Source organism: Ammospiza nelsoni, chromosome 2 (genome assembly GCF_027579445.1).
Source record: "Ammospiza nelsoni isolate bAmmNel1 chromosome 2, bAmmNel1.pri, whole genome shotgun sequence".
NCBI lineage: Eukaryota > Metazoa > Chordata > Aves > Passeriformes > Passerellidae > Ammospiza > Ammospiza nelsoni.
Genome location: NC_080634.1, coordinates 45,553,593 through 45,566,768, shown reverse-complemented (window position 1 = coordinate 45,566,768; position 13,176 = coordinate 45,553,593). Strand labels below are relative to the sequence as shown.

Genomic DNA, 13,176 nt, shown 5'->3' with positions numbered 1-13,176 from the left:
TCTGTCAGGGCAGATGATCCCTCTTCTACTTCAATGTTCAGCCCTTACAGTCCAACCTCCTGCCTTACCAACAGGTGTGGGAATCCCCTGTGCTCCCTCACAGGAATTTTGTAGGTTATAAATTTGTTACCAAGCTAAATCACAATAATTACAAAGACCCTTCTTATGAAGTGCTGTAGCCATGGGACCTGGCTACCCTTGACATAATAAGACAGAAAAAAAGTACACTTCCCTTGGTGCAAGGACAGATTCAAGGTTTAATGCTGTGCAGCTTTGTAGATGCTGGCATTAGGTGGGGAGCCAGGCTTACTCACAGCAGAACACTCTCATGTCATTGAGAGCTGTGTCATCCCACTTTCCCTGGGGTTTCTCCACCTTTGTTTGGAGCCCACAGATGGCCCCAGAGGTGCAGTTGCTGCTCCATGGGCCAAAGTGCCCTCCAGGAAGCCCCCAGCCCTCCAGGTCGGTGTCGTTGGAGCAGGCGAACCTCACGTTGTTGACGGCCGTGTTGTCCCACAGGTACCGCCACCGCTCCACGCGCAGCGAGAACGACACCAGCTTGTTGCTGGAGCAGAGCTGGGCCTCCGTCCAGTTCCCCCACCTGCCAGAGGGAAAAACAACTGATTGAGGCCTGCCCAGCCCCTGCTGTGCTGCAATCAACACCATGACCTGCCCGGCAGTCCCGGGGCAAGGGACATACATGGGGGTGGCAGGTTTCTGGGACCACCTGCTTCACCCTCCTTCCCCATCATCCCTGGATGCCCAGCCACCACCTGCTCCAGTCTGCCCTGTTCCTGCAGAACCCCTTGGCAACTTCAGGTGCTTGCTATGTCCCTGCTACTCAATGTGCTTTCCAAAGTAAGCATTTGAGGAAAAGGAGAAAGTATTGCTTTAAGATCTGTAATTTCTGATCTTTCTTTCATTTTGCAAAGCACTGTTCCTTTCCCTGGAACCAGACCTTTGCCCTGAAACCTTCACACTTTGTGGCCAAGGGGAACTCGCCCACGTCCTCAAGAGGGATGCTGAGCCACCTTCCAGGGGGTGTGGCTGTCTGTGGAGAAACCATTGCACTGGTTTCCCTTCAAGCTGCCCAGGAGCTGCTGCCCGGGAGGAGGATGAGGGAGTGAAGGCTGCTCACCCCCCCACGGAGGACTCGATGACTGTGCCGTCCGTGCAGTGTAGGCGGACGCCGTTCAGAGCCGTGTCATCACCAAACAGCCAAAATCCCTGGAAGGGCTGCACCTTGGAAAAGGGGAAGAAAAACGGAGAGGGCACCCTTTTAAAAGAGGATGAGGGATGGCAGGAGGCTTTGGGGACAGAGTAAGAACATCAGTGCAGCTGAGCAGGGCTGTGAGGCAGTTCCATGACATTTCTCAGGAAGCCAATTTTGCTGTTGCCCACCTCTGTTTTTCTCCAAGCAGTGGAGCGGGTACTCTGGAAACAGGAGTGCTTGGTGGCTGCTGTCCCAGCCCATGCCCACCCTCCCACCCCGTGCTGTGATACCCAGACCAGGCATGCTGGCAGGTGGGACTTGCCCCTGGGAACAGGCTGTACCAACCTCAGGAATTTTCTTACCCACGAGACCCCTCTGCTAAGGAGTCACCTACTGGCAGGAGCCTGGAGAGATTCTCTGCGCTAGAAATTTCTTGCTGAGAAGGCTGCGTGCTGCAGACACAGCACAAACTGCTGTGATGGGACAGAGTGCTGTGGCCAGCCCTGCTACGATCAGAACAAAATGACATTGTCTCACAGCAGGTTTTGTTCCCCATGCTGAAGAAGTAGTCAAAGCCTACCTTCAGTGCAAATCCCTTTGCGTGGCCTCTGGGGCAGAATTGCTTGTGTCCCCACGAGCCCCAGGGACCTCCGTTTGGCACGGTGAGGACAGACCCATAGTGTCGAGCCTCTGCGCCCCGGGGGCAGCAGGAGCCCAGCAGGCAGAGGATGGCTGGGATGAGCAGCTGCATCGCAGGGAATCAGCTCAGCTCCCTGCCTCGCTACATGGAGGGGCTGGCCCAGGGCAATTTGTTGGCCAGGGGAGTGGGGAGTGCCAGCAAAGCTCCCGGGGAGCGCTCCTTGTTGCTATGTACTGCTCCTGCTGCCTGCCTGCCCTCTCTGGGGAGGCCTCCTGGGCTGCCCTGGATGGGGGACTGCAGGGTTCTGAAAACTTGAGGATGCAAAGGAAGGAAAGTTATTCCAGCCTCAATTACCAAAGAATGGAATGGCCTGCTTCTGTAAGAGCCCCTTAGTGCAAGGGAAGGGGGAATGTTGCTCTGATGTTACCCCTTGGATGGAATTGTAAAGGACCTCAGGTACTGACAGCACCCAACAGGAGCCAACGAAGACAGAAATCTCTTAAATCTCTTTCTGTGTTATTGTATCTCATAGGCAGCAGGGGCGTGTCAGAAAGAAAAGAAACACAAATGAAGGGCGGTGTGATCAGGGTCCTGCTCAGGAGAATGGGTAGCTCATGGATATCTTGCCATGCCTGGTGGCATAGAATTTTCTAAGCTGAGGGGTTGAATAAGTGATATTATCAGCCCTCTCCATTAACCATGATAAGGCTTTTGGGATATATGGAAAGTTAGGGTTGAGCAGTGTCAAAGATACCTACAACTGTACATGAATCTTAAAGAAAGCAGTGAAGAGAAACTAGGTGGAGAAGGAAACTCCAAGATGACTGATACAAAAAAAACTAGAGATGTTTTACAGTTTGTAGTTATATTCACAGAGCTGAATCTTTCTCTGTTGGAGTCCCACTTATTGACGGGGCTTGTTTTCTCTGTCTTCTGCTTTCACACATCTTCTCCTGTTTCCTCTCTAACAGTCTGAGCTGTCCTGCCACTGCAGGTGGCAGAAGAGAGATCCTGGTTGCAAAAAGACCCTGCTAAGCTGATTTTTTGTTATTCCTTTTGGCTGTGTGGGGAGGAGATGGCAGAGACAGTGCCACTGGGTCAGTGGTTCTGGGATATTGCAGCAGGAAGCAGTGAAAACTATTCACACAAGTAATTAACTGCCTGTGGGAGAAAGTGAACACTGGCTGCATTTCTATAACTTCACGGTGGGAAGCAAGAAAACAAACAAGGAACTAATCTCAGCCTTATATTTCCTCTCCTGTCTCTCATTAATTTTTAACTCTTCAAGAGTGAGGAATCTTCGTGGGTCAAAGAACTTTCCGTCCCCTCCTCTCTCACCTCTTTCCCTACAGAAATCTTTCTCAGCTCTAGGAGGAAGGAATGGACTGAAATAAAAATGATGGGATCAGTATCAGCAGCTGAGTTTGTGCTGTTGGAGTGCAGGGACAATGAGTACTTTTGGGTGGATCTGCTGATACACTGAACTTCCCTAAACATCCAGTGATGCCTCTAACATCCCTGCTAATTAACAGCTTATTATCCAGGGAAGGTCTTGCTCTTCACCCACTGCTTCTTTTTCAGTTAACCTGCAGTTTGCTAATCAGGCAGGAAAAGTACCAGCTCGCAAGTCTAGGATGGGTGGGTTTTTAATTATGTAACTTTGGAAAGCTGGAGTTTGAACCCAGAGACTCTGGCAACTTCTCTGCTGGTAAGCTATGGCAGCTAGTGGTAGGGTCATATGTGACATGTCCTTTCTTCTTTTGTTCAAGCTATTGGAAGGCCAGGATAGTGTTTGTTAGACTCAGCAACTGAAGACATGATGGCCAGAGCAGAGTGAAGATCAGCTCTGTAATTTTGCAAGCATATAAGCCAAAAGGAAATATCTTTTTTTTTTTTGACAACTTAAGTCCTCCACCCTATGACAAAAAAGAGCAGAGTTACAACGAAGACAAAATTGTTTGGAAATAGTGCAGGCACTCAAAAGAATCAGAAAATCAGCACAACAGTAAGAGGTAATCACACAGCCAAAACATCAAGATTAAAGAATGAAGTGCTTGCAGTAGCCTTATTGACATTGCATGTACACATTTACATTGTAGATAGGTAAGTACAGGTTAGGTGAATCCCCCTTTCCCTAGGGCAGAAGGTATTTTGTCATTTACTGCCCATTTATAAGATGGTGAGGCTCTCCAGGAGCTGTGTTCTCAGCTGACCTTCTCTAGAACATAAGCATTCTTAGATGGTGGTGAGAAACAGCCATTTTACATTGTGTGTGGGCTGAAAACATTCCTGCAATGGCCTTTGTAATTTCATTGGAGATAAAACCGGTTAAACTCTTCCCACATCAGTAAACTAAAGATAGTTCTTTTATCAAAGACCTAGTATCAAGAATTCTTCAGTGCTGCAGTCAGCCTTTGAAGCTGACTGACACTGAACTCCTGTGGCTGTCATGTCAGCTTAAAAGCAGATGCAGTGCCTCAAAAGGTCTCTGCTCCCTTTGGTCCTCCATGGGCTGCAGGTGCTCAGCTGCTTCACCACGGGCTGCAGGGAATGTCATCTCCAGTGTCCTGAGCACCTCCTGCCCTTCCCCTGCCCTGACCTCCGTGTCAGCAGGGCTGCTCCTCTCGCATGTTCTTACTCCTCTCTCCAGCTGCTGTGCAGGATTTCTACCCTTCCTGAAATATATTTCATATTCAGCCCCCAGCATCGCTGATGGGCTCAGCTCTGGTGAATGTGTCCTGGGGCTGGCTGGCATTGGCTCTGGCTGACATGGGTGCAGCCACGGGCATCTTCTCACAGAAGCTACCCCTGTGGTTTCCCAACAAAGACTGCCACAGCTCACAGATGCAGCACAGACTGGCTGATCCCACTGTAGCATCTAAGCTGGAATAAGAGGCCTGTAGTTATTTGTTGCCACATTTCTCTTCACAGAGAAAAGCAAGGCACAATTCTCCCCAAGAATATTTCTGGGTTCCACATTCCCTGAACATCAGAGAAAGAAAACACAATTCTTATCTCATTTGCTGTGCCTGTGTTTGTGCAAGAGTAGAATGCAATATGGAGATTGTTTACCCAAAGTGGTGGTGTTTTGTTTCCTTGGCTATCAGAGCCAAGTGTGTGTGTTTGTGTGTGGGGACTGTCAGCTGACAGTCATGGGATTCTGTGCAGTTGTGTGCAGAGCTGAGTGCTTGGCAGATTCAGTTTAGATATAAAGTAATGTAGTATAGAATAATATAGTATAATAAAGTAATTAATTAACCTTCTGATAAGATGGAGTCTTCCCAATCATTCCTCCCTGCCACGGGGGTCATCCTGTTTCTATAGTTACTCCCATCACCTTTGGAGCAAAGTTTTAAAATTGACCTCATGTTTGCCCATGTTTAACTTACCAGTAATTTTAAATGACACATCCATCACTGCTGTGATGTTAGCTCTTCCAGTTTAGAGACATAGATCTCCTGAGTACTTATTATCAGTCTTAGTCATTCATTGCTATTCACAGTGTGACTTTTTAAATCTCTCTTCTGAAGTAATTTTGATTTCTACCTAATCTTTCTTAAGAACCCTAACCCCTGAGAATGGCTGGAGCCATTTGAAAATGAAGTTTCTTCCACTAGGAGCACTGAGCAAATAAATAATTTTAAAATGGCCGTATCTGCTGGCCCTACAGATTTTCTGACAAGGTCCTGAATCTTTGATGTGAAGAAACATTAATAGCATTTATTCCCTTTGCCATTTGTTCTCCAAAGTGCTTTTTGTCTGCCATTTTTTCACATGCAATCTACCACCAGATGTGTTACTTCTATTATTTCCATCTGGCTGCAATATTAGCACTCACTGTCTCCTGCAGCCTCCTTTACCTTGTGGTATAACACTGACAATTTTCTTTTACTCTTTCCCAAGTAAATGTTAATTCCTTGTGTTTCCTGGTCCTGTACTTCCAGCATCACAACCTTCAGGCTGCTCCTGCTGTCAGTCAGGCTGCAAGCCCATGGGTTTCCTTGGGAGGCTGCCTTTGGGTGGGAAGAATGGAGAAGGATCCTGTGCAGGGTCTGCATGTGTGGTTTTTCAGTGAGCAAAGGGAACAGAGAGCCAGGAGCACTCCTGAGGACCTGGCAAAAGCATTGTCTCAGCCCTGAGGTACAGAGAGAGAGAGGCATCCTGCACCTCTGACAGTGCCCCACAGCCAGCCTGGAGAGATTACCAGGAGAGTTTTTGAAGATCTGAAGTGAGGATGGGGGGGGTTGGGGAGTAGATATGCAAAAGTGAATTAAAATTAACTGAGAATGAAGTGTTTCTCTTTGTGTATGAAATCTGCCAAGAAATTCCTTCCAGGTGGTGAGCCCTGGGAACTTTATCACTGGCAAAGTTTTGTTGGTGTTTCATTCCAAGCAAAGCCATAGCTCTCCTGGCATGATGTACTGCTGCCAGATCTTGCTGACTTTCAAGACTGAAAATAAACAAATTTGACAAAAGAATTTTTTTTTTTGTGAGGAAAAAATCTTCAAAACTTGACTGGATGTGACCGTCAGAATCTTTATCTTTCTTTTAAGTTGTCCCTCCTTTGAGCAGGGCACTCAGGTTCTGTGGAAAAGCCATGTCTGCTGAGATGTTGTTTGGGACTGCACTGGTGTGAAACTAGATATATGGCAGTGTTACTGCCATAACTGTGACAGCCACATCCTTCTCTGGACTTGTACTCTGAGTTAATTCTGAACACATTTCTTGCCTGATTTATGCTCTTCCTCACAATTTACAGAGTCACTTCTCTACTTTAATCAATTTCCAGACATTATCTCATCCCTTCTCTTTCCTAAACCACACAGATTTATCCTTTTGAGCTCTTCCTTTGCATTTCCTTCTGGTATTTTCTGTTGCTTTGGATATTTGGATAGCTAAATCCCCATTACTCTTGTCTTCAAAGTCCCAAAACTCTTCTTTAATAACTTCTCTCCAGTCTAAAACCTGAGTTTCAGATATTCTTGTAGCTGTTATACTCCAAGGGCCCATTTGCTGATTGCAAACACAGAGGAAGAAAAAAACCCAGAGCACCTCATAAGAAAAATACCTCAAGCACAAATGAATTGTGAGACAGGATATTGAAAGTACAAGGGCAGAAGGTAGATCATGGGAGAGGAGAAGGGTTCTTTATTGTCATTGCAAATCCCTTGGTACAGCCAAGGAGGAGCAGCCCCTTTGGAGCCTCCGTGGGCGCAGCAGGGACAGGGCTGTGCTGCTGGGCTCCATTTCCCTGAGCACACAGGGACAGAGCCAGCAGAAGGTTTGCACATGAACAGTTCATCTTGATCCTACAGAAAGAGCAGTCACTGGGTAGCTCCTGGCTTTGGGAATGAGAGAACTTCTACTGCAGCACCAGAGGGTAATAGAGCCCCTGTGTCACTGCCCCTGTGCCATCTGAGTGGCTGTCAGGGTGGGACAGCCACTGCTCAGTGCAGCAGCAGGACAGGAAAGCTGGCAGAGATTGCTGAGGCCCTGGGAGAGTTGGGCAGCCCTTTTGAGTTATAGGAGAAACAGACAGACTGCTCCTAAGTTACATCCTCAGCTGGCCAAGCAAAGGTGCAGCCAGAGGGCTTTTCTTGTTTCATGGCCCTGTTTATGGTGCCATGGCTTCTGCCTGCTGACCCCTGCCTCCAGCAGTGCCCTGCTTTGGTGATCCCCCTGGCCCATTGATTGTCTTTGCCCCAGGCACGGCATGCACCATCCTCTTCATCTCTCAGCTCCTCTCTGGGACACACTGGCACATGGCAGGTGGTCTCAATTTGAATTTGGTGGCTGTGTGACACACCCACAGCACTGGGACACACATTTGTGACTTGCTATGGCTCTGACTGCTAAATGAAGCAGATGACATGCATTATGTGTTACCTTTTCTCCCCTCAGATGGGAAATGAGTAATAATCTGAGTTTAGCTTTGTTTTCTCCTCTCTCTTGCCTGACCAAATCCAATTTCCACAGAAAAGTTTAATGAAGAATGAGCAGGGTGGCCTCTGGGAAGAAATTCATGAGCAGGGAAATGCCAGGCCAGGCCATTATTAATGGTGGTCTCTAAAATAAATAACAAGCTTATTAACTTTGCAGGCCACAACAAGCTGGAATAGGCTGCAAGTACTTAGGGAGACACAGCTTGAGCTTGACAAATGGTCTTGTCAAATTGGAGAAATAGTTTGAGAAAAATAAGATGCGATTCTGTTCTAGGGACAGGGGTGAGCTCCCACCTTACTTCTGCAGAAGTAAGCAGCTGCATGAATTAAACCACCTGCATTGACATCACTCTGCAGAGCAGGGTCTGGGTCATAAAGGATCAGAGGCAATGCATGAGTCAGCGGTGTCAGGTGGTCTCCATGCTCAGAAATGGGAACCAAATTACCGCCTAGGGGACAAATGGAGTGAGTTTTCTTCTCAGCAAGTGTGGGCCCCCAGCGGGGCTGCTCTACTCCACTGAGGGCACTGAATTCCAGCAGGACATGGCCTGGCTGGATAGAGTCCAACAAAACCCACCAGTAGTCTGGAAAATCTGTGCATAACGAGCATGAGGGCTGGGACTGTGTGACTGGGCTGTGGGTGACAGGGAGAGGGGTTCTTGGGAACAGCCCTTCTGTCAGGATCTGCAGCCACTGCTGCCCTGAGAGCGTGTGGGAAGGACAATGCAGGGACCCCAGGGTAGAAAGTCTACCCCAGGGTTTTCTGTCTTCTCCCTCACTGGGCTCCCTCCATGCCATGTAGAGCCAGGCTGGGTGGCAGCTGCAAGGGACCAGGGGGAGGCTGGTGGCTGTGCAGGGACTCCTGCTCAAGGAGGGGACGCAAGGACTAGGTTGGGGAGGTAAGCATTGCTCCAAGGACTTAGAAACCATACTACAGTAGGAGTGCAGTCTCCTGGGCTCTGCAGGGAGCTTAACAAGTCCCCAGGCACTGCAAACAGCTCACAGCTGCTGTGGGAGAGGACAGCATAAGAGCCAGCAACAGTGCAGAATACTGCTGTACAGTGGAAGGGAGTGGACTGGACTCTGTCTGTCTGAAACAAACACTAATGGATGAGTACTGCAGCAGGCTAAGGTTGGCCAAGGAGTATCCTTAATAACAATAATTAAGCCTAGGGAGGCTGCAAGATTATCCCTGGAGGATTTTTTGGGAAAGTTTGAGCAGAATTGCATCAGTGGTGCCCAGTGTGCAGTGATAGCTTTGGAGTAGGAATGCTCCAGAAGACCTCCTGAGCATCTTTCCAGACCAGTTTGCTCTGATCAAACAACTAATTCTGCAAGCCAGGAGCCCATCCTGACCTTCAGCTGCTGAACTGTGGCAGAGCCCCCAGGAGCTGCTCTCTGCTCTGGAGACTCACTGGGTACGCAGCTTGTCCTGGGGCTGGTGGGCACCCAGGTGGGCACAGCCTGATGGGGAGCAGTGCAGCTCTCGTGGGCACGGCCCAGGGTGCACCACAGGGTGAGGTATTGGCACAGCCTGAGGTGTTGGCAGCTGGAGGTGAGAGGGAAGGCACAGGGGTGGGAGGGGGATGCCAATTCTCCCCCTCAGCCATGCAGGATCATGTCACACTTGCCTGTAGGCTTGCTGGGAGCAGCTTTCCCTGGGGCCTCGCTCAGCTGCTTGCCTCTGCATCTCTGGGGTGCTCCCAGGCACCCGAGCCTCTGTCTGTGCCTCAGAGAGGGGAGTGTGAAATGCCAAGTGACAGGAGACCGCAGGAGCTTCACACCAGTAAATGGGTGAAGGCTGCTGCCAGAAACACCATTACAAAGTGTTTATTTTCTCTCTATTTCCAGGATAAAATTGGGGAAACATCAAGAAACGAGCGAAAGCAGTGGAACAGCTGGGATCTGTTTACACAAACTGTTAAAGGAGAATGTAAGTAACCAGGCCACATATACATTACAGCATATGCTGTGTTTATTAGATTAAGTATATGAAAATATCTGTTAAATCACATATTATTGCATGTATAATGCTTTACTGTGAGTGTAAGTCCATCCTGAATTTCCCATCCCCTCTGCAACTGGCCAGCAGACTGGAAGTCCTAAATAATCTTCAACCTTTATTAATACAAGCTGGACTAGAGCTGCAGATAAGAAACTGTGGGACATCAAATTCCTGCTGCCTGGGGAGTCCTTTTCCTGACCAGCAATGTGAGCCTAGCAAAGGGCAAATATCCCCCAAGCAGCACTGAAGAAAACAAAGAAATAAATCCTGCCTAGCGCTGACATAAAATGAATACCATGGAGCCAGTTTTCTGGGTTACTGGCACTTTCCTCCAGCTACAGCATTGTTCATGGAGCTGGGTGGGTGAGCCTGCCTGAGCACTGGCACAGGTCTGGCTTGGGTTGTGGTTAGGAAACACCTCATCAGACTGGCACCTGCTCTTTTTTAATGAAGGGATGGGGAGGTGAAAGGACATTTGTGGGTCAAACAGGGAAAAGGAGAGTAGAAGCAGGGGTTTACTTGAGTAAACTCTCCCTCTCAAAAAGATCCAGCCCTAAAAAACCAATCCCATTTGAGCTTCTCTCCTATTGCCAGGCATGGACTACCCACTTAAGGGAATGATTCAGAGAACAGGACTCCCATTGTGTGCTTTGGGATATGTTCACGTTTTTGCAACAGTTTTGTGGGACCAGGAAACCTTTCCAGTCTGTGTCCCCCTGGTGTAGCAGCAGCAAAAACCTGCTATGGTGGAGCAGGGACAGCAGATCTCCAATGCAGCAGTAGCAGCCAGAGCCCTTGCAGCAGCTGAGACATCAACACTGCTCTCCTCTGCAAAGGTGCAGTGTATTCCACTTGGAGCTTGTTGGGGTCTCGGAGCTGGATTTTGCTGTGCTGATAAGGAGATTTGAGCCGTCCCTGATTTGTTTTGTCAAGGCATGTTCATTTCCTGATGTTCTAAGAAGGCATTTTCACTGGCTAGCGTTTGAATTCTGTGATACCTCCGGGTGATGCTCAGGTGGACACACCATGGTTGGTGTGGTTTCAATACCAATCCACAAAGTTGGCTGTTTTCTGAGTATTTCTTTCTCATCCAGGCTTTAAAGCTGAAGTCCTGCCTTGCCCTTGTCTCCCCTCTCACTGGCTTGTTGTCCCCAGGCTAGAGCAGAGTGTTCATTTCTTGCAGCAGCACAGAACATCACAGCTCCCAGCATCACGGGAGGGAAGAGCCCAGGCTTGATTTGCATTAATTTATGCACAAAGGCTTCCTTTTGTCTGAGGTACTTTTAGCTAATAGATCACTCACTGGCCAGAGCCAAGGTCTAATTGCATGATAAAATTGTGCAGATGTGGCCACAAAAGAGACTCATGCTGTTAATGGAGTGTTTTTCCACAGAGACTTGACCCAGTTTGGAGAGAAAATTGTGGGGGTATTTTTTGAGATTTCTTTTTTTTGTTTGTTTTTTATTTTTTGTAACTGCATCTCATGGAGGGATACAGTTAAAATAAAGAAGACATCAGCCTCAGTGGTGAAGCTACTGTGGCCAAGCTGGTTGGATCAGAATTTCAAGAAACTTTGCTCTTCTATACCTGACTGTGGGTGAAAAAGGGACAAAATGACCAAAGCATTGAGGAAATCCCCCAAAGCAGGTGTTACTCAAGTGAAGTGTGCAGATACCATTTGTAGTGTTCAAAGCCCTTCAAAGACTGAGTGCAATCTTACTTGGAGGAATAGGTGAAAATGAGGGAAACAGAAGCTGACCTCTAGGGCATTTGTATGGGAGGTTAACAGGGTTTGTATCTTCATGGTTAGCCCTGTTTTTGTGAAAGATTTTCTTGAGAAATGTCCATAAATTTTCAAGAAAGGGAAGAAATCCATATTCCAGCTGCATAAAATTACTGAAAAACTGGACATTCTGAGGGAAACCTAGATATGAGATATTTTTCGCATGTAGCCTAGGAACTGTGGACTGCTGCAGTCACTGCAGGTGGTGGTACAGTAGAAAATCATGTTCTGGGATCAAGGAGGGTTTTCAGAGGGATTTAAAGACATGTGGGTATCTGGCATAAAACATTCCTGGCAGCAAAGGAGGCTTTTAGCTGTAGTACAAGTCCAATGCATCCACTGAAGTGATAGTGGGGGTTTCCCCTGGTTGCCCAAGGGTCTTGTCCTTAGGAGCAGGGATGACAAAAATGTGCTTTGTGCTCCTGTTCCCTGTGAGCAGCAGGAGAAAAGGAGACCAAGCCCCTGGGTGTGCTGGTGTCTGTGAGCTCTGGCCTGGTGGCAGCACAGCCACTGCTCCTTGGCAGAGCTGAGCGGGTCTGCAGTGACCTGTCCTGGCTGTCACTGACACCGGGCCCTGGAAGGGTGGGCAGCTCCAGAGCAGCGCTTTCCATCAGCAGCTTCCCTCTGCTCCCTCCACTGCCTGGCAGCCCTAAGGGGGAGCCCTGTGGGGGCTTCCAGCAGTCCTGAGGAGAGGGGTAGAACCTGGGGTAACCCCAAATGAACAGAGGATTAAGTACTCTGCCAAGGAATGCTTCTGTGCTTGCGAAACCTGGAGTGTTGCACACAGGCAGCTCTTAGAGGCAGGGCAAGCACAGTTTCCCTGCAAGCAGTGTACAGCTGCATTTTCCTCACCTGGAGGAAATAAAAAAGTCACAGAGTTTTATCTGAGTACAAAAGAAAAGGGACCATAGCATAGAAAATAGCAGAGAGGGAGATTTTTCATCAAGGCATGCACTTTTTTTTCCCCTGAAATAAGAAAGCAAGCAAGAGCCCCAGAGAGAAGCTGAAGGGCCAGGTGTGCTTGCTCAGGCAGTGACACACCAGCAGCCAGGGACACCCAGACCTGCTGTTGAGTGCAGCCCACACAAACCTGAAGCAGTGAAGAGAACCACTGAGAAAGGGCTTTGACCTGCAGGTGATGCCATAAAAAGAGTAAAAAGAAGCTGCCTGCTTTCTCCTCTCCCTCTGCTATTCCTGAGGCCCTTCCTCACGGGGGCAGGGACCACCTGGTGTTCCATTGGCCCTTGTGCTCAATGTGAGGGTCTCTCCCCTGTCCAGTATGTCATGAGGCATGGGCACTGGGAGAAGAAATAGACAACAGCAGTGTCAGGGTTTCAAGGACATGCCAAAACCAGCATGACTGGCAAGTGCATTTAGGCACACTCTTTGGAACAGTGAGATAACGAAGCAGAGCCCAGCATGGCCATGATGAGTCTTCCAAAAGGTCTTGTGCCTGTGGCAGCAAAGAGAAAGAAAGAGCTGGGTGAGCTTCCTGTAGGAGACCTGCATGTGGGCAAGGCCCTCTACGGATCGGCTGCAGTGGTAGGCTGTGGTGGGGACCGAACAATATTAAACTTGCCAAAGAACTTAACC

General features: G+C 48.5%; 1 protein-coding gene across 1 annotated transcript; it reads right to left on the bottom strand.

Annotated features, from left to right (window-relative positions):
* Positions 1 to 306: 306 nt before the first annotated feature.
* LOC132070301 (vitelline membrane outer layer protein 1-like) lies at positions 307 to 1,964 on the bottom strand. The gene is made up of 3 exons (XM_059466975.1): positions 1,794 to 1,964; positions 1,139 to 1,242; positions 307 to 601 (listed from the first exon to the last, which is right to left on the bottom strand). Exons 1-3 carry the CDS (start codon positions 1,962 to 1,964, stop codon positions 307 to 309), a joined length of 570 nt encoding a protein of 189 aa, XP_059322958.1.
* Between the last annotated feature and the right edge of the window lie 11,212 nt (positions 1,965 to 13,176).

Coding starts and splice junctions, on each gene's coding strand:
- LOC132070301 (XM_059466975.1), bottom strand. CDS start 1,964: ATGCAGCTGCTCATCCCAGCCATCCTCTGCCTGCTGGGCTCCTGCTGC. Junction 1,243..1,793: donor CAAAGGGATTTGCACTGAAG/GTAGGCTTTGAC, acceptor CCCTTTTCCAAG/GTGCAGCCCTTCCAGGGATT. Junction 602..1,138: donor ATCGAGTCCTCCGTGGGGGG/GTGAGCAGCCTT, acceptor TCCCTCTGGCAG/GTGGGGGAACTGGACGGAGG.